This window comes from Hippocampus guttulatus, chromosome 4, assembly GCF_054856545.1.
Source record: "Hippocampus guttulatus isolate MCC_2025c chromosome 4, RoL_Hgut_1.0, whole genome shotgun sequence".
NCBI classification, from domain to species: Eukaryota; Metazoa; Chordata; class Actinopteri; order Syngnathiformes; family Syngnathidae; genus Hippocampus; species Hippocampus guttulatus.
Genome location: NC_141264.1, coordinates 5,478,348 through 5,499,686, shown reverse-complemented (window position 1 = coordinate 5,499,686; position 21,339 = coordinate 5,478,348). Strand labels below are relative to the sequence as shown.

Genomic DNA, 21,339 nt, shown 5'->3' with positions numbered 1-21,339 from the left:
CCCCCGCCCCCCATCTGTATCAGTCAAGCCTCTTTTTAGCCCCAGGAAGGAAAAAATCCTGGAGCGGTGCCCGTGAAGTTGTTACATCACCAGTCACAGCGAAATGACAGACATGGCTTAATTACGCTTACACTGGGTCTTATACTGCCCAATAGTATAACGTGAGTTAGTTTTTGCAGATTTGGAATTATATGCAGGACAAACACAGTATCACAATAATATTAACATTTTGAGTCCGTTTATTTTTGTTGTGGGAAAAAAATGCACAAAATGAGTTGGTTTGCTGTTCAACAGCTTTGTGCTGTCCTTGAGTGGTAATTTTTATGCAAGAGAGCCCTTTGCGCAGGGGAAAAACAAATCACAGTATGTGGTTATTCTGTTGTTTGCTTCAAACCCTTTGTTGTAGGGTTAGGATAATGGATCTGCATTGAGAAATGTATTCCAAAAAATGATATGCATTAAAAGAAAATAGTTTGTACTTACACATGTATTTTGTCCATATTTAAAATGGCCTTTTGATCACACATCTGGTTAGGAAGCGTATGGTCCTGTGTGGCCCCCCGGTTCGCACTGATCAAAAATTATGGAACACCCCAGTCGACAGGTTGCTCATCATATGTTTATAGCTTGCAGTAAAAAATGAGTGCGTTGAATTAATTCAGTCTTGTACCTTCATTGATTAAAATTGTTTTGTATTTCTGAATGTGTGGCTTTTGTTTAGTGAGGGAGAACCAGTGAAGGTGGAAAAAGCCAAGCTCAAGTAGATGTTTGAACATTTTTTATCATTGGGAAAAGAGAGTGGGAAATTATTTCACCACAGGAAGAGGTCCATCATTATTGCAAACATGGCAAGTTCCCACCATGCACAACCGGTTGCTGTGATGGGCCCAAAAACAGGACAGCTTTCGAGCATTGTCCCAGCGCACATCAATGCTTTTGTGTATCTCTGCTTAAATCTGAAGTTGTGCAACCCCTAGTTGGGAATACTGCTTTTGTGGTGGTGGAAAAAACCCCAAACAATAAGTTATCTGGGAACAGTTGGACAACAGTAGATTGTCATGGGGTTATATGAAAAATGTATATTTTTCTATATATTCTTTTTCAACACTTTCTTTACAGTCTGTGCAAAGAAACAAGTAGGGCTATTACTTAATGATGCACTACTTTATGGTTCTAACTTTTAAACAGCGACTCGAGGTTGTCAATCAGAAGCCCTTGTTTGCTGTGCTGAGTCCATGAAGAAGACAATTTAATGACAGGAGAGAGGCACAAGGATTTTGACTTTTAGTTCAAGCTGTTGACTTTTACTCAAAACAATATAGAAAAGCAATGCATCTATCTGGCTGAGGATTGATGCCCACTTCATGCCCCTTTCATTCAAATCTAGAATTGCAATTTGACCACTTTTTGAGCAAAGATCGAACAAAAGGAACATATACTTTTGTTCAAGTGCAATACAAGGACATAAGGGGTGTTCACACGGCAAGATTTGGTCCCGTGCTTCACCGGGGCTGCCCCAGTAGAGCGTTCACACGTGCAAATTAGCTCCGGCGTAGCCCCAGAAAAGAGCTTACACCGGACCAAATTTGATCCACCTCAGGGAGGTGGTTTAAAAATTTGCTCCGGAGCAAATGCTCGTTTGCGAAGCAGCACCGATGTAAATTTGCACGTGTGAACGCAACTGGGTTAAATTTGCTCCAGAGCAAATGCATGTGAAGAGTACTACGGCGAGAATGCGTTGCTTTCGTGCTCTGTCGGACTTCCGTCATGTGTTTGTTTAATAACGACACAAGACTTGGCTGGTAACATCTTTCCTTTTGTAGGAGACTGGACTGTCTCGGAGTTGTTTGTGTAGTTTGTTCCTTTGTTGTGTGTTCACAACCCCCCGCACCCCCATATAATTTATTTTGTGATTTCCTCTCTTGATTTTCTGTTTGGCGCATTACGTATTTGCTTTTCTGAGTGTCATTGAAGTCATCGTTGATTTACGTTTTCGGGGGCGGTCACTCTCGAGCAGAAGGCACGAGACCGAGAAGGAGAAGGACGTGCCTGTCCAGTAGTCTCTTGAGTTGTGTATACGTTTTAAGAAGAACCAACGCGACAGCTCATTTGTTTTCTGTCGTTTTGCTCCTCTGCAGAAACTGCCGTGTGAACGCAAGTGGGGCTGCACCGACACTGTGCCGGTGCTGACACGCTCAGCGGCTTTGTACGTGTGAACGCTCCACACAATTTGCTGCGGTGCAAAATATATCGCAACAAAATACATCGGTGCAGCGCCGGAGCAAATGTGTGCCGTGTGAACACCCCTATAGACATGTCAATATGGATGAACAGGTAACTGGTTCGTTGAAGATGGCTCAAAAAACTTTTATTGTGGCTGTAACTCATATTTATTTATACTGATGTGCTCATAAGTTTACATACCCTAGGGCAGGGGTGTCTAACTCCATTCGTCAAGGGCCACTATCATGCATATGTTCAATGTTTACCTCCTCCTACAGGACTGATGAGTTTAAATGATCAGCTCAACGGCAATTTCTGCAGGAGCCTGATAACGAACCTGATCTTTTGAATTACCGGTAGGTGTGTTGGAGGAGGAAAACATCTAAAATATGCAAGATAGCGGCGTTCGATGGCCGGATTTTGACACAGCTGCCGTAGGAGTACGTCAACTGATGAGCCCAACTGCACAGGTTTAAAGGGTCAAATCTGTCTGACTGACTGAAGGAATGCATTGATGTGAGGTTGTTGAATATTGCCCAAATTTCTTGTCACTAGCATCTAAACATGATTTTGTTGTCTTTTGGTCAAATAGGCCTATTCATGATGTACATTCTGTTTTGAGTGTGCGTGATCCAGGGCAAGTATGCTGTATGTTAAAATTGTGGATTGTTCACATGTGGTCCAACCTTCCTTCCATCTAGACATCTCTAAGTGACATAGAGTAGCTACAGGCGAGAGTAGTTGCCTGTACGTGGATGCAGACAGGAAGGAAATCAAACATGCAAGCAGTCTCACATAAATAAAGAGGTGGTCCAGTGTGTGGTCTAACTCTCTCACTCAGCCTGCCTCCAAGGCAACTGGACTTCTCCTTTGGAGCCAAATCTGCTTCCACTGTTTTCTGAAAGGCTTCTTCTGTTCAAAGTCCCTCGTAGAGCCTAAATTTAAGAGATATTTGAACAGAGTTGTAAACTAATGACAATTTCGGATCCCTTTCTTTGCTGTATGATAAAACACTTAAAGTCCCTGCAAAGTGATGATTGAGAAGCTAAACAATTGAACTGCTTGTGCAAATTTAGGACATACTGTTGCTTGAAGCAAAAAGAAGTGTTATTCAATGAAGATGTCTTCAGTGGGACAAGAATACCCAATGTGTTCCTTGTAATACTGATGGAAGGCCTTCCTGTAAAACATGAAGGAATACAATTCAGATACGTCAGAAAGAAGGATGTAAAAAAAGTCTGATCCTGTACCTCAGATTTACTACCATATTTATTGAATCCACAAAACACAACAGCAAACTATTTTTTCATGTGAGTTTTTATAAAACACTATGCCTTTGTGTAGGATGTTGCAGTGGGGCATCAGTCTGTCATTTCGGAAAGTCATTGTTAAAAACACAATCAATTTGAAACGTCATTTTATTTCACTGTTACCACGTAAACAAGAGTGTAACATCAGCATTCGGTCTTACCTTTAAATATGTACTTTTAAATAGACTGGCAATGGTAAAGTACAGTACCTCAAAGACTGAATGTAAATTTGTAAGATTGAGGTGGATAATTCATAATGTGCACGACAGAGCAGAATAGAAGACAGCCTACTCACTTCTTGCTTGGCTCTCGACGAAGGCGGACGCTTTTGCTTTCTGCTCCTGTCCCCCCCCCCCCCCCCTTCCCTGCTCGCCACTCAGTCCATGTGCTGTCTTTTGCATAACTTTCCCTAGCCTCCTGTCATATTTTCATCCGAAAAACAAACATGGAATTGGTTGGCTGGTCTCTCGATGCCATTGACAAAATTTTCTCGACGAGAAGAGCAGGCAGTGGGGAGCCTACTTGCCCCTCGGGGACTTTTGCTGCTGGGTACACCCTAGATCCTTGGAGGAAGCGGAGAATGGTGTGCCTGTCAACACTGTCCGTTGAGGATGTGGATGACATCTACATTATCGGCCTTCTGATAACAGGTATGCTGCTGTTTGGTGTTAGCAGTTTCCTGATCTATCGCAAAATTCAACCAATGGGAGCGGCTCTATTGGAAGTGAAGAGGCTGCCGGTCTAAGGATGGCATAGTGCGGATGTCCAACACTAAGACTCTGACTGTGCTCAACCACAAACTGTTGCGGTTTTGGAGCGTCTCTGCAAAAAGTCAAGAACTTGGAGAAACTGGAATCCGTGCTCAAATATTGACAGAAATCACGGATTCGGCTGATCGACACCACTAAAAAGACATAAGCCACGGACTCAAGGCTGTCTTAAATTCTTGGGCAGCCTGCTACCAAAACAACATCTGCTATCTCGACCTTCCCCTGATAAAAGTATGCACGGAAGCTAGTCCCCCACCATCACCCCCTCCTTCATACACTCCCTTGTATCACCGTCTTCATTGTTTATGTCTTGTGACCTGTTGTAACTGTCATATGCTTGTGCAGGAGTTTTTTTTTTGCCTAACTCAAATTATCCTCAAAATGAGGATAGTTCGAGCGTGGGTTTTTTTCTCCCCCTCTCCTTCCCTTCTGGTTTCTTTCTGACTTCGGGTTGAGTGAACGCTGGCACGTTTGGCTGCCGCTGCTCAACCCGTATTGTTTTGTGTTTTTTGTTATTGTTAAGTGTCCTTGGGTATCTTGAAAGGTGCTTATAAATAAAATGTATTATTATTATTATTACCCTACTGACTTGGCCAGAGGATGTAAAGTTGTGTCTGCCATCATTACATGACAGGCAAAGCGTTGTTGGTCAGGATGTTTGCTGATGAAACCAAAGTACCTGCAATACAATTATTAAGGTCACTTGCAGTGATCACAGAAATCAATTAACGTTGAAGAGCCAATGTTAAACTGACAGCTTCCTTAATACAGTTATGGTAACTCCTTCGCTCCACTTACTTGTTGTGTTTTGGATGGCAGCCACAGAACGAGATATTCTTCAAATGGAAGAAATGGAAACACTGGTCTCCCTGAAATAGAGATAAAGAAAATAAGAATATGAATCCACAAAAAGTGAGTACTATATTTTCTTCACTATAAGGCACACCTAAAAGCATTCAATTGTCTCAAAAGGCGACAGTACGTTGTACAATCTAATGGGCCTTATCTACGGATCAATATTCAGATTTATTGGACGTACTATTTTAAATGTTCTGTGAAGTGCTTTGTTCCAGCTGCAGCGGTTGTGAAAGTGTGATATAAAGCTGCATTGTATTGTATTGTATTCGCTTTAGCGTAGCTCCATCTAGTGGATGCATAATGCAACATCAGCCACTATTGTAGCTTCTAATCTATGCGCCTTATAATGCGGTGTGCCCTGTATGTGAAAAACAGTTTTAAAATTGGCCATTTGTTGAAGGAGCGCATTATACTCCAAAGCGCCTTACAATGCGGAAAATACTGTAGTTGTCATTTTGCACATACCCTGTGAGCAGAGTGACATTGGTCCTGGACACTGATTTTCACACCTCTCACACTGACCTCCACCACACAGGCCGAGGGAGGCTGCCCTGCTAATCGCCTGTTGTATGCTACCTGTTGGTACATGAGTTCTGAGGTGAATCAGTGAACTTGTCAGAGGAAAGGCACTAGCAGCATTGTAAACACACAAACGCAAGCTACTATATGTAAAAATTCTGTCTTGGAAAAAAAATAGAATAAAGCAGAAGCATTCATCAAAGCTGAAGTCGTTGTTTCCTGCAAATTTTAAAACCATAATGGCTCTCCAACGGAAATGGTAACTAAAATGTGGCCCGCAACGAAAATGGGTTTGACACCCCTGACATAGCACAATAGCAATTTTCTCATTACGAATTTAAGTAGTTTCTCCGGCTTTGTATCAAATTATAAATGAGTCCTTGCGGTCCTATCTACCAAAGGCAGCTAAAACCCAACTTCTTAACAAACACTCCAGATCTACAGAGAGAGCTACCGTAAAAAGGAAGTGGCCTTATGTTCGCCTCATTTCTATTAAGGTGGCTCAATAAAGGTGGATGAGAGGGCTTAAAACAGGACTGACTGCTTAAAACTGAGGTAGTGAGAAACTTAGACAAGTCCCTCTAACGCGGGCGAGGGATAAAAGTAGTTTTAAGCCTTTGACCGGAGAGTCAGCCAGAACTTTCCCGATAGTCCTAAAGCTAAATAGGATCTGACAACATTTACAGTAGGTTTGGGGTGGGCTCAGTGATCTTCATTGATGATTAACATAATGGTAGCAGCAAAATAAACTCTGAAGTGTACATATCTGATCAAGTCAGAAACTTGCCTGACAATTTAAAGACAGATGCCACCAACAGATTGTGAGATCAAATCAACAATTGAGAGCACATTGGCTTTAATACTGCTGTTCCTAATTTACATACAGTTGTAATACATGTTAAAAATGTTCTTGTCGTCTTCCACATTGATGACACGAACAGTTTGGTAAACAGTATATGTGTTTGTTTACCTTGCGCATTGCAGCACACAGCACATCACTGCCTTTGTAAATGGGGACTTGAACAGAACCTAAGAATCGCACCAGGAACTGCTCGATCGAACCATCCTTTTGTCCTGAGAGAGTGAGAGATGAAGAAAAAAGTAATACATTCATTCATTAAATCACTGAAAGCAAAAGGAAATTGCCAGAACAACAGTGACGTAGCATCGGTTGCTAGCGCCCAGGTACTGTATTTGTGCCACACCACGTATCAGCAAATGTATCTCATCGACTAGTCCAGCATTAAGCCTTTCTGCCCCTTTAGAGCAAATATTTTCTTTCTTGTGTTTGGAAACATGGTAGTGAGCCAACCCCCCCCCCCCCAACAAGCCTCCACATCGTGGATAATATCTGCATTACGTCCCTTACGTGGCATTTTGCATTATCTGTTCATCCACATAGGGCAAACGTGGTCTGTACCTGTAAGATCTCCTCACTACTTTGTTTTTCTACCACAGTGTTGCCACGAGAGATCATACAGGTGTGAGGTACAATTAACATACCTGTCAACTCATACGGTTTAGCCATAGTTCATACGGATTTTGTGGCGAATCTTACGTATATGGCCGTATCGCACAAATCATACGGATTCTGAAAATTTCCGGGGTTTGGAGTTGGTGAAAAAAGTAACGCAGGAATACAACTCTGAACACAGTAATGCCACTAAGTAGAATGATGATTAGACATTAACCAGACATTGTATTATGGAGATCTACAATAAATTCATTCATTCATTCATTTTCCGAACCGCTTGATCCTCACTAGGGTCGCGGGGGGTGCTGGAGCCTATTCCAGCTGACTTCGGGCAGTAGGCGGGGGACACCCTCTATCGGTTGCCAGCCAATCGCAGGGCACACAGAGACAAACAACCATCCACACTCACACCTAGGGGACAATTTAGAGTGTTCAATTAGCCTGCCACGCATGTTTTTGGAATGTGGGAGGAAACCGGAGTACCCCGAGAAAACCCACACAGGCCCGGGGAGAACATGCAAACTCCACACAGGGAGGCCGTAGCTGGAATTGAACCCGGTACCTCTGCACTGTGAAGTCGACGTGCTAACCACTGGACTACCGGGCCGCCTCTACAATAAATATCATTGAAAATTTTGTGGGGGTTTTTCTGCCGTTATTATAAAATGCTTTGGTATGTTATAAGGATTTTTTGCTCTTTATAAGGATTTTTTTGGTAGTTTATACAGGTTGGCGCTCCGAAAAGTTGACAGGTATGAATTAACCTATGTATCCAGCTGTTGCCAATTCCGTTCATACAATTGAATAGTAGCTTTGTGTCCCACTGAGTCACACTGAGTGAGTACATTTGGAAGAGATCTTCATTATTTCTGTGTATGTGATGTGTTTTCACAAAAAATAGGCAAGTGTCACGGAGATTAGTTTTGTGTTACGGTATTGACAAAAATTGATCGTTTGGTCAAAAATGTTGATTCCGAGATTTTTTTTTTAAAATACCCCTCCTAAATGTCTTTTTTTTAAATTTCCCAACAGCCCAAAGGTTAAATTTTTAGTTGAGGTTTATGAAAATAAGTGATTAGGAAATAAAGTGCATCATATCTGAGCAAACTTTAAGCGACCATAGGCTAGAGCAGGGGTGCCCATTAGGTCGATCCTGATCTACCGGTAGATCTAAGACAGGTCCCAAGTAGATCCGAGGAGTGTCGAGGAGAAAAACAAACAAACAACCATTTGTGTGTCTTTGTACATGTTAGTAATATATTTTTTTGTGTTAATGTACACTGCACCCTAATCATCTTATCAGTCTCATTTTCACCAAAAAAATATTTAAAAAATAAAATAAAGCAGGTAAATCTTGAATTTACGGTGGCGCGTGATGACGTCACCGGAAGCTGTTAGCGCTCAGCAGTCTGCAATTGCAGCTTGTGATCAGAACTGTTGCGCTCTATCTTTTATCGTCATTATTCTCATTCAGAGTTTGCTTCATGTACAATTCACCGAGGGCACGGGCAAAGAATAGGAACCTAGGAGGGCCCAGGGAAGCACTTTAAAACGGTACGTGTGAGCTACGATAGTTAACAGGTTGCAAAATTGCGTCGCATGCCTCAGTTTCAGGCTGTTTCTCATCATGGCGTGTGTGTGTGTGCGTGTGCGTGTGCGCGTGCCGTAAGGGTAGATCCCGGGAGGTTAGTTGATCGAAAAGTAGATCTTCGATCCAAAAAGTTTGGGCACCCCTGGGCTAGAGCGTCTCAATAACCAGCCGCCTCGCATCTAACGTCAACGTGACGCATCCCACAATCCTCTGCGCAGTATAGATCGTCAGTACTTTGAGTAAACGGTGCCATACTTTTACAATGGTAGACAGCTGTTGTGCACCTGGTTGCCACAACAAGAAGATATAAAAGAGGGGGAGACCATTCTACCAAAAGAGGAATCAAGACATCGTCAATGGACAGCAGTCCCAAAAGGTCCCCCCAAAAAATCAGAGACTGGTTATCGGCTGTGTAGCAATCACTTCATATCAGGTGGGTCAATTACTGAATCAGTTTGTGTAGATCTAGCTTAAACGAAGTTGAAAGACGTGATCCGGCAGGTGGGACATGGCGCCTGAATGAGTACATGCTAACATATCTAAAAACAATAGGGCAAACGAATTGGGAAACACAATTTGAACATATGCAGTCGTGTTTGTGTTTGGAACTGTGGGATGGCGGAAGTACCAAGAAAAACCCAAACATGCACAGAGGGAACTGTTGGGGGAAGAGCGGCCTCCTCTTCCCCGCGTGTTCGTTGACTTTCGGACGAGGAGAATGTTGGTAATCCAAATAAAGGCTGGAGTCGATGAACAGTTCCTTCGACGGGTTTAATTTATTTTTCTGCAGTTTACAAATCGATTGGGGCTCCTGAGGGGTCCAGATTTCAATCAGGAAGCGTAAAAGAAACACATTCATGAGATTATATAGAGACAATATGATAATGAGAGGCGGGGAGGTACGCCTCTCAACCAAATGCCGGAAACAAAGAAAGTAACATGTCATCTGACCTGGTGTGGCTGGAAGAAGTTGGGAATGGTGAGGGGAGACTAGACCCCCACTACCCACCATTTGGTGTGATGGCATGAACCCAGATACTTGAGATAACAGTTCCTCTTTTGATGTTAAACATATCCTATGGAGGGGGGCCCTAAAAGTGGTGGGGGTCGAGGGGCACTCAAGGTGATTGTAAACCCAGTGAGCAGGAAATACCTTCAACAGCATTCTACATTGTTTCTTTCAAGTATCTGGACAAACACAACTAACCGAGAGGAATAACACCTTAACCATCAAATCTAACTAAGAAGAGAGGAATAATACAAGAGTATTCCAATTCTAGGACATGATTGTTACAAGGACGCCAAGCTACGCTGTGGGCATGGGAAGGTTATACAGCATGACTAAATATGAGCAGAATACAGACTTCAGAAGATACAGTATATAAACTCCAGTTTGAGCTGAGATATTTAAACAAGTCACCTGCTTGATTTGAGGTGACAGAACAAACCATTGGCCACTATACCACTGATTACACCAAAGTCATCCTACTCACATGTCAAGACTGATATAGAGAGTTATGTTTAAATTGAAATTTTCACCTTTGTTGGTATTTTTGGTTAGCCTGACAGCATAGAAAGCAGGGAAGATTCCTGTCGCGCCGGTCCTCATGTTATAACCCTGACACCACAGATCCTCAGACTGGTTGAGAATTAGGACTGGGTCATCTGTCTCCAGGTACAGTTCATCAGAATGACGAGGAACAAACCTAATCATGGATAAAGAACAACACATTTCGGTCCGATATCTTGATTGACACAAGCCTACAATCACAGTGTTCGCATGTACTGTAAAAGTGCTGACCTGTACACAGCTCTGTGGCTCTGCTGTTGCTCCACTCCATCCAACACACAAGAAAACACACCAAATGAGCCAGCACCTAAAAAATACGAATCCATGTCATACACATAATCATGATCTGTTTTTCTATATGTCTCATATTATGGCATCGCAGAAGAGGTCTTCATGGGAACAAATTGCATTGTAGTGTTTGTTCTGTTGTATTGTTGTTAGTTTATGTTAAATGTTCTGTGAGGTGCTTTGTTAAAGCTGCAGCTGTTGTGAAAGTGCTATATGAATCAAGATGTATTGCATTGTATAAGAGATTCAAGAACTTAGAGTAAAGTCATTCATTAAGACATTTCTATTGATGTACGGTAGTATCACCTTTCTTAATGTATCTAATACACAGGAATAAAAATTACCACAGTACAGGAGGTAACAAACCTGTGGAATTGTAGTCATTGTCAGAAGAAAAGAGGTTGAGGAACTTCTTGCTTCTGGGAGCACTTGCTCTGCCCCCATTAGACTCTTCTTGGTCTGATGTTTTGGTTGACATTATTTTGGGGTGCTTGCTGACCCTCGCCACCACCTCCCTCCTTCTTTTCACTTCCTCCTCCCGCCGCCTCCTCAGGTCTTCTTCTTTCATCTTTCTCTTCTCTTCCTCCTTTCTTTTCAGTTCTTCTTCTTTCCTCTGACCTTGGAGCAGAAAACACAGAAATGAATCAGATCTGATGAAGGAATACTTTACACTCTCTGGAGAAAGGGTTCCAAATATACCATACCATATATGACCTACTGTGTGGAAATATGGGGAAATGCCTGCAAAACAAACACACTCCCTATTCTAAAACTCCAAAATAAAGCAATTCGAATTCTTAATAGATCAAAATATACGGAACCCACAAATCCACTATTTATCAAATTAAATACGATGAAATTTTATGACCTGGTTGACTTTAAAATGGCCCAATTAATGTACAAAGCACACAATAACCTGCTCTGCCAAAACATTCTGAAGTTTTTCGAAATTCGAGAAAGCAGCTATGATTTAAGAGGTACCAAATTATTCAAAAAACTCAAAACAAGAACATCAAGCAAAGAAGTGTATCTATCAAAGGTGTTAATCTGTTGACTAATTTCGAAACGGACCTGAAAATGAGTAAATCGCTTGCTGAGTTCAAAAACAAATTCAAAAAAATAGTACAAACAACCTACATCAATCAGAGTTAAAATGATAAATTCTAAACATGAAATATAATGATAAATCAGGACTAAGTTGATAAATAGAGAAAGGTATATAAATATCCATTATGAATACAAGAGAAAATTGACGCAAGAGTGCCAGGGTGTGGATGTATAAAATCCCGATACAAACCAAAAGTTGTAAAAATATCACGGTTAAGGGTAAAGTATGAGCCTTAATGGAGACTTCTTTCTTCTTACTTTCTTTCTTTTCTGATTGATATAAAAATGATTTATTAGATATAAACACATAACACGGGGTAGGACTAGATAAGTCAAGTCAAGTCAAGTAAAAGATAAGTTCTTTACTACTTCCTACTCCCTTGAACATAATAACTGTGTTGAATGATGACTGATTTCTCTTTCCTTTTTACTATTTTATTTACCTTATTTTCTGTCAAATTATTACTGTATATGTTTTATGTTCAATAAACAAACCAAACCAAACCAAACCAAAAGGGTTCTTCTTGAAGGGCAGAGGTTCTGCTCTGCATGGAGATCTTTGCTACTGAAACCCCCTTTTTTAATTTAAAAAAAAAAAAGGGTTCCTCAAGGATTCTATGGATTCCTCTGAGAACCATTTCAATGCAGAGAAACCTTTTTGGAAGTAGGAATTCTTCAAGGGCTATTGAAAATGCGGGTATTAGAAGATCCTCTCCAACAAACATTCAAATGTTTAGCCAGTTTCATTGCAAATTTATCTGGTATGCCCATATCAATTCATTGGTCTGCTACAGTCTTTTGTCTACGGTCCACAACCCCAGCTCATGAGCCCAAAACCCTCTTTTGGATTCTCTTTTGGAGATTGATTAGTTGACCTGTTTTTCCTTAGGTGTGAATGGCAAAAAGGGTACAGAGTGAAGGGGTGTTCAGAGGATTATGCTTTATGCATGTACATTTGACCCTGAAAGCACATAAAAACATCCATCCATTCATTTTCTATACTGCTTATCTTCATTCGTGTTACACGTAAGATGGAGCCTATCCAGCTGACTTCTGAATTTCACTCAATCACACATAGTGTCAATGAACCTACCCTTCATGTTTTTTTTTAAGCTAGAGGAAGCCATAGTGCCTGAAGAAACCCCATGTGGGCATAGGCAGAACATGCAAACTCTACACGTTGACCAGAGCAGAGATTAGAACCATAAACCTGAAATGCCTACATGCTAACCACTGAAGCACAAAGATTCCCCACAAAATTCCTCGTTGAGCACTTCCACTTGCAAGTTAGAATTAAAAATGTCTCACCTTGATTCCTCGCTTCATCTTCTTTCCTTTTCATCTCCTCCTTATACTCAGGGTCTTCCTCCTCATTGGCTGACTGATAGACCGTCTCAGCATCACTGTCATCATTGTCTCCACTCTTACCGTGCAAGCTGCCCTTGACGCCAACCAGTTCCAGTTGATCATGTTCATCAACCGCTAAAGTGTATTTTACAGAGTCACAGTCTAACACTGCAGATGCTTCATTCATTGGTACAGTTTGTGCGCGTACAAGATCTGCCTGAGAGACAGATTTAGTGCTCTCAGCTTCAGTCACATTATCACCCTTTCCATGCACTGGCTTCACTTTTAATTGCGTCTTCTCTGATTTTGCATCACTTTCTAGGCAGGATTTTGTACTTTGATGGAGTTTACAGGTGGAATATGTTCCTTCCCCTTCTTCTTCACGGATGTCGGGGTTTGCAGGATGGGATAAAGGAGGATGCTGGGGTTCTGCTGGAGGTCCCTCAGTGTCTGAGCTAAGGGACATTCTGTTGGTAGCCCCCTCACTGCTCGACTGGGAACGAACAGTGGAATTATGACTTTTCCTGTCATGGTTTTGGCCTTGGAAAACAAAGCAAATAAACAAAGATTAGTTCATGAACAGGAATTTTTTAAATAAATATTTTATTGTCCAAGACTATTTTATATAATTTGAGAAGGACTTTCTTGTTGTGTGCTTTTACGGGCAAAGACAGTGAGTCCTGCAAGTGCCTGATTGGAAGGAATAGCCCCTGCATCCATATGGGAGTGTCCATATGGGAGAACTTTGACCGTACCCTAAGAGAGGCAGGGGACAGTGAGTCTGAGTGGGCCATGTTCTATGCCTCCGTTGTTTAGACGGCCCACCGGAGTCGGGGCCCTAAATTGGTCGGTGCCTGTCATGCCAGGATCATTTTTCACATTAGCAGCTCCATTAGCTATATTAATTGAAAGGCTGTTTTCATATAAACAAAAATGATCATAATAAGAAAGTTCTAATTCATATTGAAAGTTAAGAAAAAAAATCATATTGAACGGTAAATGCTCATTGAATAGCAGCCTTTTACATTCATTCATTCATCTTTCGAACCGCTTTATCCTCACTAGGGTCGCGGGGGGAGCTGGAGCCCATCCCAGCTGCCTTCGGGCAGTAGGCGGGGGACACCCCGAATTGGTTGCCAGCCAATCGCAGGGCACACAGAGACAAACAACCATGCACGCCCACACTCACACCTAGGGACAATTTAGAGTGTTCAATCAGCCTGCCACGCATGTTTTTGGAATGTGGGAGGAAACCGGAGGACCCGGAGAAAACCCACGCAGGCCCGGGGAGCACATGCAAACTCCACACAGGGAGGCCGGAGCTGGAATTGAACCCGGTACCTCTGCACTGTGAAGTCGACGTGCTAACCACTGGACTACCGGGCAGCCCAGCCTTTTACAATAAACACTGAATTTAAGTTACCAATATCTTGCAGAACTCATTGTTTTATGACTTTATATAATAATTTAGATATTAATTTATATAATAATAATAACAAGAATTATTATTATTATTATATAAAGTCGTAAAACAATGAGTTTTGTAATAATAATAATAATAATAACAATTATTATTATTATTAGTCGTAGTAGTACTGTATTATGGTGAAACTGTCTTGAAGTCTGAAGTCAGCAAAGCTATGCAATCAAGTGTCTCGCATGAGGACACACCAATAGGGCCATTCTCCAATTTGAGGCCAAAATGATTTATTACCTTGGACCTGGGTCTTGTCCTCTTTTCTTGGTGCTACAGGTGTGCGTGGGACTACCATGGCTGTCAGGTAAACTTGGTTAGGAAGTGAGTTGTTGGGCTTCCCCCTTCTTCCACTCGGATTATCCTTTCTGGAATATTGTTTTGCCCTCCCATCTGAGCCTGAGCTTTTAAGTCCATTTGATTCTTTTGCCCTTTGATTGATGGTTTTGTCTTTCTCCTTCCCCTTGGATTCATCACACAGTCTTCCACCTCTTCGTTCTTCCCTCCCTGATGTCACTCCATCCTTCCCTCTGATGTCCCCCAAGCTCCTCTCCCTCATCGTGCCTGTTCCTCTCCCTACCCCTCTTCCTCTTCCTGCTCCCGCTGCTGCCCCTCTCCGTTGGCTCCTAGGCATGCTAAAGGACTGAGTGTGCGTAGCTCCTTGCGGCTGTTTTTCTCGCGGTCGAGCCCGTGTGTCGCCAGCTGCAGCTTGAGTGCTGGCTCTGCTGTTTGCCCCATTGACAGTTGGAGGTTGAGGGGCTGGGCGGCGGGTGCAGGGTCGGACTTTGTCCTCTGCTTTTGAGTGGCTATCGGGTCGTGTTTGATCCCCTTTAAACACAAAGAAAAGCATCTGATTATTTATTAGGGTAACCTGATGTGGAAATCTAGAAAGGGCTGGAAAAGCCACACAAGAGACAGTCCTGTAGTCTGGATTTCCACCCATTATTTTGATTTGTACTTATTTTGTTAAAACAGGAATCACTATTATTTAAGTATCAGTATGGAAACGTGCACTGCTAATGAAGTAATCTAAGATTAATGCTCATTATTATTTTAGGTTGATAAAATAAATTTCATTTTCACCCCTGGCAGCGACAGAAAGTAGACTCGACTTGAGACCAGGTGAAAGCAGGTCTAAGTTGGCGCAGGTGGTGTAACCCAATGTGATGGATTTTGATGGTTCTGAGCTTGGTGTGTGGTGGATGCTATCATATTTCATTCATAATTTTAGTTTAAAATGACAACAGCATGTATCAAACCATCTAAATCATTGTACAATGTGTCCAATTGTCCATACCTGTAATGTGTGGGGAAGAAGATCGAGAATCCTTCCAGCTATCCTTTTTCCCTAAAGAATTGTTGTTAATCGTGTCCTGGTGAGGGATGATGAGAAAAGAGAAGAGGAGAGGAGAGAAAAGTGTGAGAGTGGAATACAAACTGCAGTATGACTGAACTATCATCACTGTTCTAATTACACCCATAACACATATTGTTCACAAAGAAAGCAAACAAAAGCTTTACGACAGTTGTGTTGTGGATGTGTTGGTGTGCATATACAGGTATACTGTATATGTTTGTGTGTGTGTGTGTGTGTGTGTGGGTGTGTGTGTGTGTGTGTGTGTGGCGTGCATACATTTGTAAATGGACTGGTATGTGTCCTCCTTACAGAATCTTAGCATTAAATAAATTAATGAAAGCGCTCCAAGAAAACCTGACAAAAGCTCTGATGATTTAGCCTGGGATGACAATTGTCCTTTGAATAGTTAAGAATAAAAACAACATTGACATTTTTGTACTTGGTAACTGGGAAAGTGTAACATGTTATACTGCATTCATTCTGCCTTCTGACCTATTGCTATGTTGCCTTGACCGGTTGCCAGTTAATCCAAGGGCACATAGAGCACATTCGATCAATTCCCATTGAATAAACTTTGCCTGTGATTGACTGGTGACCAGCACGCCAACCTCAGAGTGCAGAGGTACCGGGTTCGATTCCAGCTCCGGCCTTCCTGTGTGCAGTTTGCATGTTCTCGCCGTGCCTGCGTGGGTTTTTTCCGGGTCCTCCGGTTTCCTCCCACATTCCAAAAACAGGCATGGCAGTCTGATTGAACACTCGAAATTGTCCCTTGGTGTGAGTGTGAGAGCGAATGGTTGTTCGTTTCTGTCTATGTGCCCTGCGATTGGCTGGTAAGCGGTTCAGGGTCCCCCCCCCCCGCCTACTGCGCGAAGACAGCTGGGATAGGCCCCAGCACCCCCCGTGGCCCTAGTGAGGATAAAGTGGTTCGGAAAATGAATGAATATACTGTATATCTAATAATATATATTAGATAGATAGAGAGAGAGAGAGCCTTCAGTACTGTATTTGGACGTCAGTACTGTATTACATTTTGTTTTAAAAAGTGGTATTGCATGTGATGTGATCTGGCTGATGCAGCATCCTGGGGTCAGTCCAGCTGGCTCAGTGGTGAGAGAGGACAAAGTGCATAGCAGCCACTCAAACCGCTTTTGCCCATGCGGAGAGTCAGAAGTTGACTTTATAGCAAGCTCTGAAGTAAATATATAATCAACACGTAATTGGGTTATGTCAAACTGAAACATGTCTAGCATAAAGTTGTTTATGCATGTAAACATTGGTTTTCTTTAGAATATGCACTTCTGCTTAAAAGACTGTTTCAAAGACAAAATAAATCAATAAGTGGGTATCAAATCCTTGTTTGTAATACAGTATTAGCACATCTCAACATGGTACAGCACAGTTCTTCATCACAGCAATTACATTTATAATAACCAGGTGACTATATTCGCATTGAACGTAAATCAGGTATTCCATTTCTCTTGAAGCAAGTAAAAAATTTCACAAAATAAAATCACAGCATTACTGTTCATTTCATGTGACGGTAAAAACATTATTGATTTTGAATGATACAAACCAGCACTGACATCCAATCCAAGATGCTTAAAATAGCAGAGGTCAAAACAATCGTTCCATTGCATTCCACTAGTTTCAATTTTCAACCCTTACTTTTTGCCAGAACGGGACTTTGAATGTGTCCTGTTCTGCATTACTTTTTTTGACAACTGCATTTGATTTTCATTCTGTCACAGACAATATCAGTAGTGATACTTTGACACAATAGCTAATTAGCATTTTTGTATGTCCTTGTAGTCCATTGAGCTGAGCCTCTCATCAGGGCTGCAGTAATCAAGTCATCCATCCATCCATTTTTTTAATCCATTAATCCTCACAAGGGTCGCGGGCGTGCTGGAGCCTATCCCAGCTGTCTTTGGGCAATAGGCGGGGTACACCATCGACATATTGACAAACAATTCACGCTCACAATCACATAATTTGGAGTGCCTGATCAACCTACCGTGCATGCTTTTGGAATGTGGGAGGAAACCGGAGTATGTACTATCCACCATAGTCAAACTGTCAAACTCCGGCCCTGGAGGGCCGCCGTCCTGCATGTTTTCCATCTCTCCCTGTTGCAACACACCGGATTCAAATGATCAGCTCATCAGCAATCGCTGCAGAAGCCTGATATTGATCCTGTTCATTTGAATCAGTTGTGTTACAAGTGGGAGGGATGGAAAACATGCAGGATGGTGGCCCTCTTGGAGCGGAGTTTGACACCAATGACCGTTATTCAGTCGACCGCCGTGCTACCTCCTGATGAACCCTCAACGTTAATTGACCAGAAAGGAGCGTCATACATACTTCATTCTTATCACCGTGACCACCGTGCTGCCCAGTAATCAAGTCATGTTACCATAAACAGTGATAATTTTACAGTTTGAGCCCTGGGAGTCCCAGGGACTCGCTGCTCAGAAAAGTATGAGTCCCATATGCATTTAGAGAGTCCCAAATTTCGAATTCTGAAATTGCATATGATATTAACACCAACAACAACAATATACATTGATAATAGGTTTATTTCTTATAAACAAATGCTGCAAAAATTTAAATAATTCAGGCATACAAGATTTGCTGAGAAATAGGTTCTTATTTGATCCCATGGTTCAGTCTTTGAGTTAATAAATTCTCCTCTCTTTACTCTGCTTCAAATGATACAAGGCTTCCTTAAAGTCAACTTATTATTGCAAAAAACAATCCAACTTCAGCTGCTTCCTCTGTGATGTCTCCGCAATAATCTTTCGCAACACTTGTTCGCAACGCTTGTTTTAACGTTACACAACTTGGCAATCGTCTGCTGATCTTGCCAATCTCGTCTCGCGAGAACGGAAATCTCGTCACGCGAGATTACTCAACACGAGATCAAAACAACAATGGCAGCGATTGTCAAACTGGAAAAAAAGATGTTCCGTAGTTTTTTTGTTTTTTTGTTTTTCCTTGCGTCCCAAAAACGCAGATTGTTTGGAACTGTGCGTCCCGCAGGAAAATTGTGCGACTAACGCGGGACGCAGAGGTAACGAGATGGCTGCATAAAATTTGAAGTTCATGATTATTAGCTAGGCAGCCCGATGTTGACTGGTTAACACGTCGGCCTCACAGTGCAGAGGTGTAGAGTTTGATTCCGGAGTTTGCATGCTCTCCCCTGTGCCTGCGTGGGTTTTCTCCGGGTACTTCGGTTTCCTCCCACATTCCAAAGACATGCGTGTCATGTTAATGGAACACTCTAAAATATCCCTGGGTGTGAGTGTGAGTGCGGATGGTTGTTCATGTATGTGTGCCCTGCGATTGGCTGGCAACCAGTTCAGGGTGTACCCCGCCTGCTGGGATTGACTCCAGCATGCCAACGACCCTTGTGAGTTGTGTTTTTGTCTTTGTTTTGTAATTAATTAAATATAGGTGAACATAATTTGCAAATAATTGTATTCTATTTTTATTCTTATTTAACCCAATTTTCCAACTTCATTGGAATTGGGTTGGTACTTTGTATTTCCAACTCTATCTGCAGTGCAAATAATTCCACAATAGCCTAAAAGAAAATTCCAAGCTTTATTGGCAATTACAATTTTTCTGCCCTCAACTTTTGCTAGCCTAAAGTATATCTTGGTTATCACGAAGAATAATTTTTAATTACTGATAAATAATAAAAAAGTAAATCAAAAGTGAGAGGTTTAGGCCTTCTGGTCAAATTCCAAGTACTTTAACCACCCCCATTATACCTTCACAAAAGATTACCGGTACATTCCCTGCATGATCTAAACAAGACATATTGTGTCTATTGGTATTCTTGCATGAAGTGACAGAACATGTTGCAATGGGAAACTTCAATGCTGATGCTAAAGGGATACTGCAATGAGATGGCTCCACTCTGATATGAACTGACACCGTAAACAGGATGCAGCTCATTTAAAGAGGTACTGTTCCTGCTCGATCGAGCCTCCGAACACGACTCATTACTGAAATGCGAAAATTGTTGATAAATTCTTCATGAAACTATGAGTCAGCTGGCTTTGTTTGTATGGGTGTTTTGTACTGTGCTGCATACATTTCTATAAAGGATATTATAAGAGGATATTCAGTGCTAAACCAAATTTTGACCTGACCTGCTACAGAGACAATATGATGCATTTATATTTGTGTGAATTTGCCACAAACAAACACAGACAGACAGAAACGGCACACATACACTTGACCGCAAAGGCAGACACAAACACACAACCATCGCTGTATCATGGTGAAGACATATTGGGCTAATGACACTTGCTTCTAAGTACAGGATCCGCCCATACGCTCTCGCAAACACAAACAGACACATAACGTACTCAGCTCTTTTCAATGACATCCAAATCACAAGGGTGGACCCATCCCTAATCCCTACCTGGGTGCCGGCTTGTGGTCGTTGTGGCATAAGAGCTAGCGTGGTGGGCCTCTTTGGTCGATATTTGTCCATGACACCACAGATTGAGCCCCCGTGGAGCCGTACAGCCTCCACCCTCCCTCCTCCTCCTCCTCCTCCTCCTCTTTCCCCCCTTTTTAAGCCGGTGTATGTTTTCCGTCTCCTCCACCTCCCTGTTTCTCTCCTTCTTCCTTCTCTGACTCCTGAATCAGCCCCAAGCTAGACAGTGGACACACCCCCTGATACTCCCGTCATGCTTGATCATTGGCCAGGCTCATTGTCAAATCATCACCGTCACCATCATCTTCCTGGCAGGACCAGAGCAGAGACGAGAGATAGAGAGACTGCAGGAAGATGGGAGATGGAGAGAGAAGACTGGGTGGATGATGTAGTAGATAGATGGGGTGAATGAGGATGGATGATTAAAAGAAGGTGAAGAGGGCGAAAGGGGGGAGGAGAGGAAGTCATCGCCAACCAATCATCACAAGGCATGACATCATCATCTCCTCTGCTTATGCTGCATCCCGTAAGCGGGTAGCACTATGAGTGTGCATCAGTTGTTCTGTTAAACAAGAGTAGGCTACACCGTATAGAATGAGTTGAAAAAGAACATTTTCTTCACAAAATCATCAATTTCAAATGAAGTAGGGATGCTGAGTAAACAGTTTAAGGGTGATAAAAAAGGAATTCTCATGGTAAAGCAACAAATTGGTCCAGGTTGGTTGAAGACCACGCTGCTCCAAGGTTGTGTGTCCCCCACATGGTCACACTTAATACCAATCACACGATTTATCCCTCCCCACACAAGCCGTCACACAACGACTGGACCCTGGATGACACTGCCCCGAGTGAAAGTCCCACGGAAGCACAGCGATACTCCTCCATAAGAACTCACAGCGATGGGCAACTGTCGTCTGACACTCTGAGTGGCCCTCTTGATAAAAACAAAAATAATGACTTTTTTTTAAATTAGGGGGAATTTTTTTTTTAATGCGGAATCA

General features: G+C 42.2%; 1 protein-coding gene across 2 annotated transcripts; it reads right to left on the bottom strand.

Annotated features, from left to right (window-relative positions):
* Window positions 1-761: 761 nt before the first annotated feature.
* LOC147205738 (C-Jun-amino-terminal kinase-interacting protein 1-like) lies at window positions 762-20,444 on the bottom strand. 2 transcript variants are annotated; one of them, XR_015100742.1, is made up of 13 exons: window positions 20,321-20,444; window positions 15,829-15,904; window positions 14,772-15,359; window positions 13,019-13,597; window positions 10,970-11,221; window positions 10,547-10,622; window positions 10,285-10,451; window positions 6,651-6,754; window positions 5,627-5,737; window positions 5,102-5,172; window positions 3,829-4,982; window positions 3,307-3,403; window positions 762-3,158 (listed from the first exon to the last, which is right to left on the bottom strand). XR_015100742.1 is itself a non-coding variant. In XM_086109555.1 (13 exons), exons 1-12 carry the CDS (start codon window positions 20,390-20,392, stop codon window positions 3,331-3,333), a joined length of 2,268 nt encoding a protein of 755 aa, XP_085965681.1. In that variant the 5' UTR covers window positions 20,393-20,444; the 3' UTR covers window positions 762-3,158; window positions 3,307-3,330. The 2 variants fall into 2 exon arrangements, 1 of the variants encoding a protein (XP_085965681.1); XM_086109555.1 differs by having other exon boundaries at window positions 4,884-4,982.
* Window positions 20,445-21,339: the final 895 nt, after the last annotated feature.

Excerpts from the sequence above, each read along its gene's own strand:
- LOC147205738 (XM_086109555.1), bottom strand. The coding sequence starts at position 20,392 with ATGGACAAATATCGACCAAAGAGGCCCACCACGCTAGCTCTTATGCCA. Across the intron at positions 15,360-15,828 it reads TTCTTCCCCACACATTACAG|GGGATCAAACACGACCCGAT; the intron begins GTATGGACAATT and ends TTGTGTTTAAAG. Across the intron at positions 6,755-10,284 it reads AACCAAAAATACCAACAAAG|GACAAAAGGATGGTTCGATC; the intron begins GTGAAAATTTCA and ends TCACTCTCTCAG.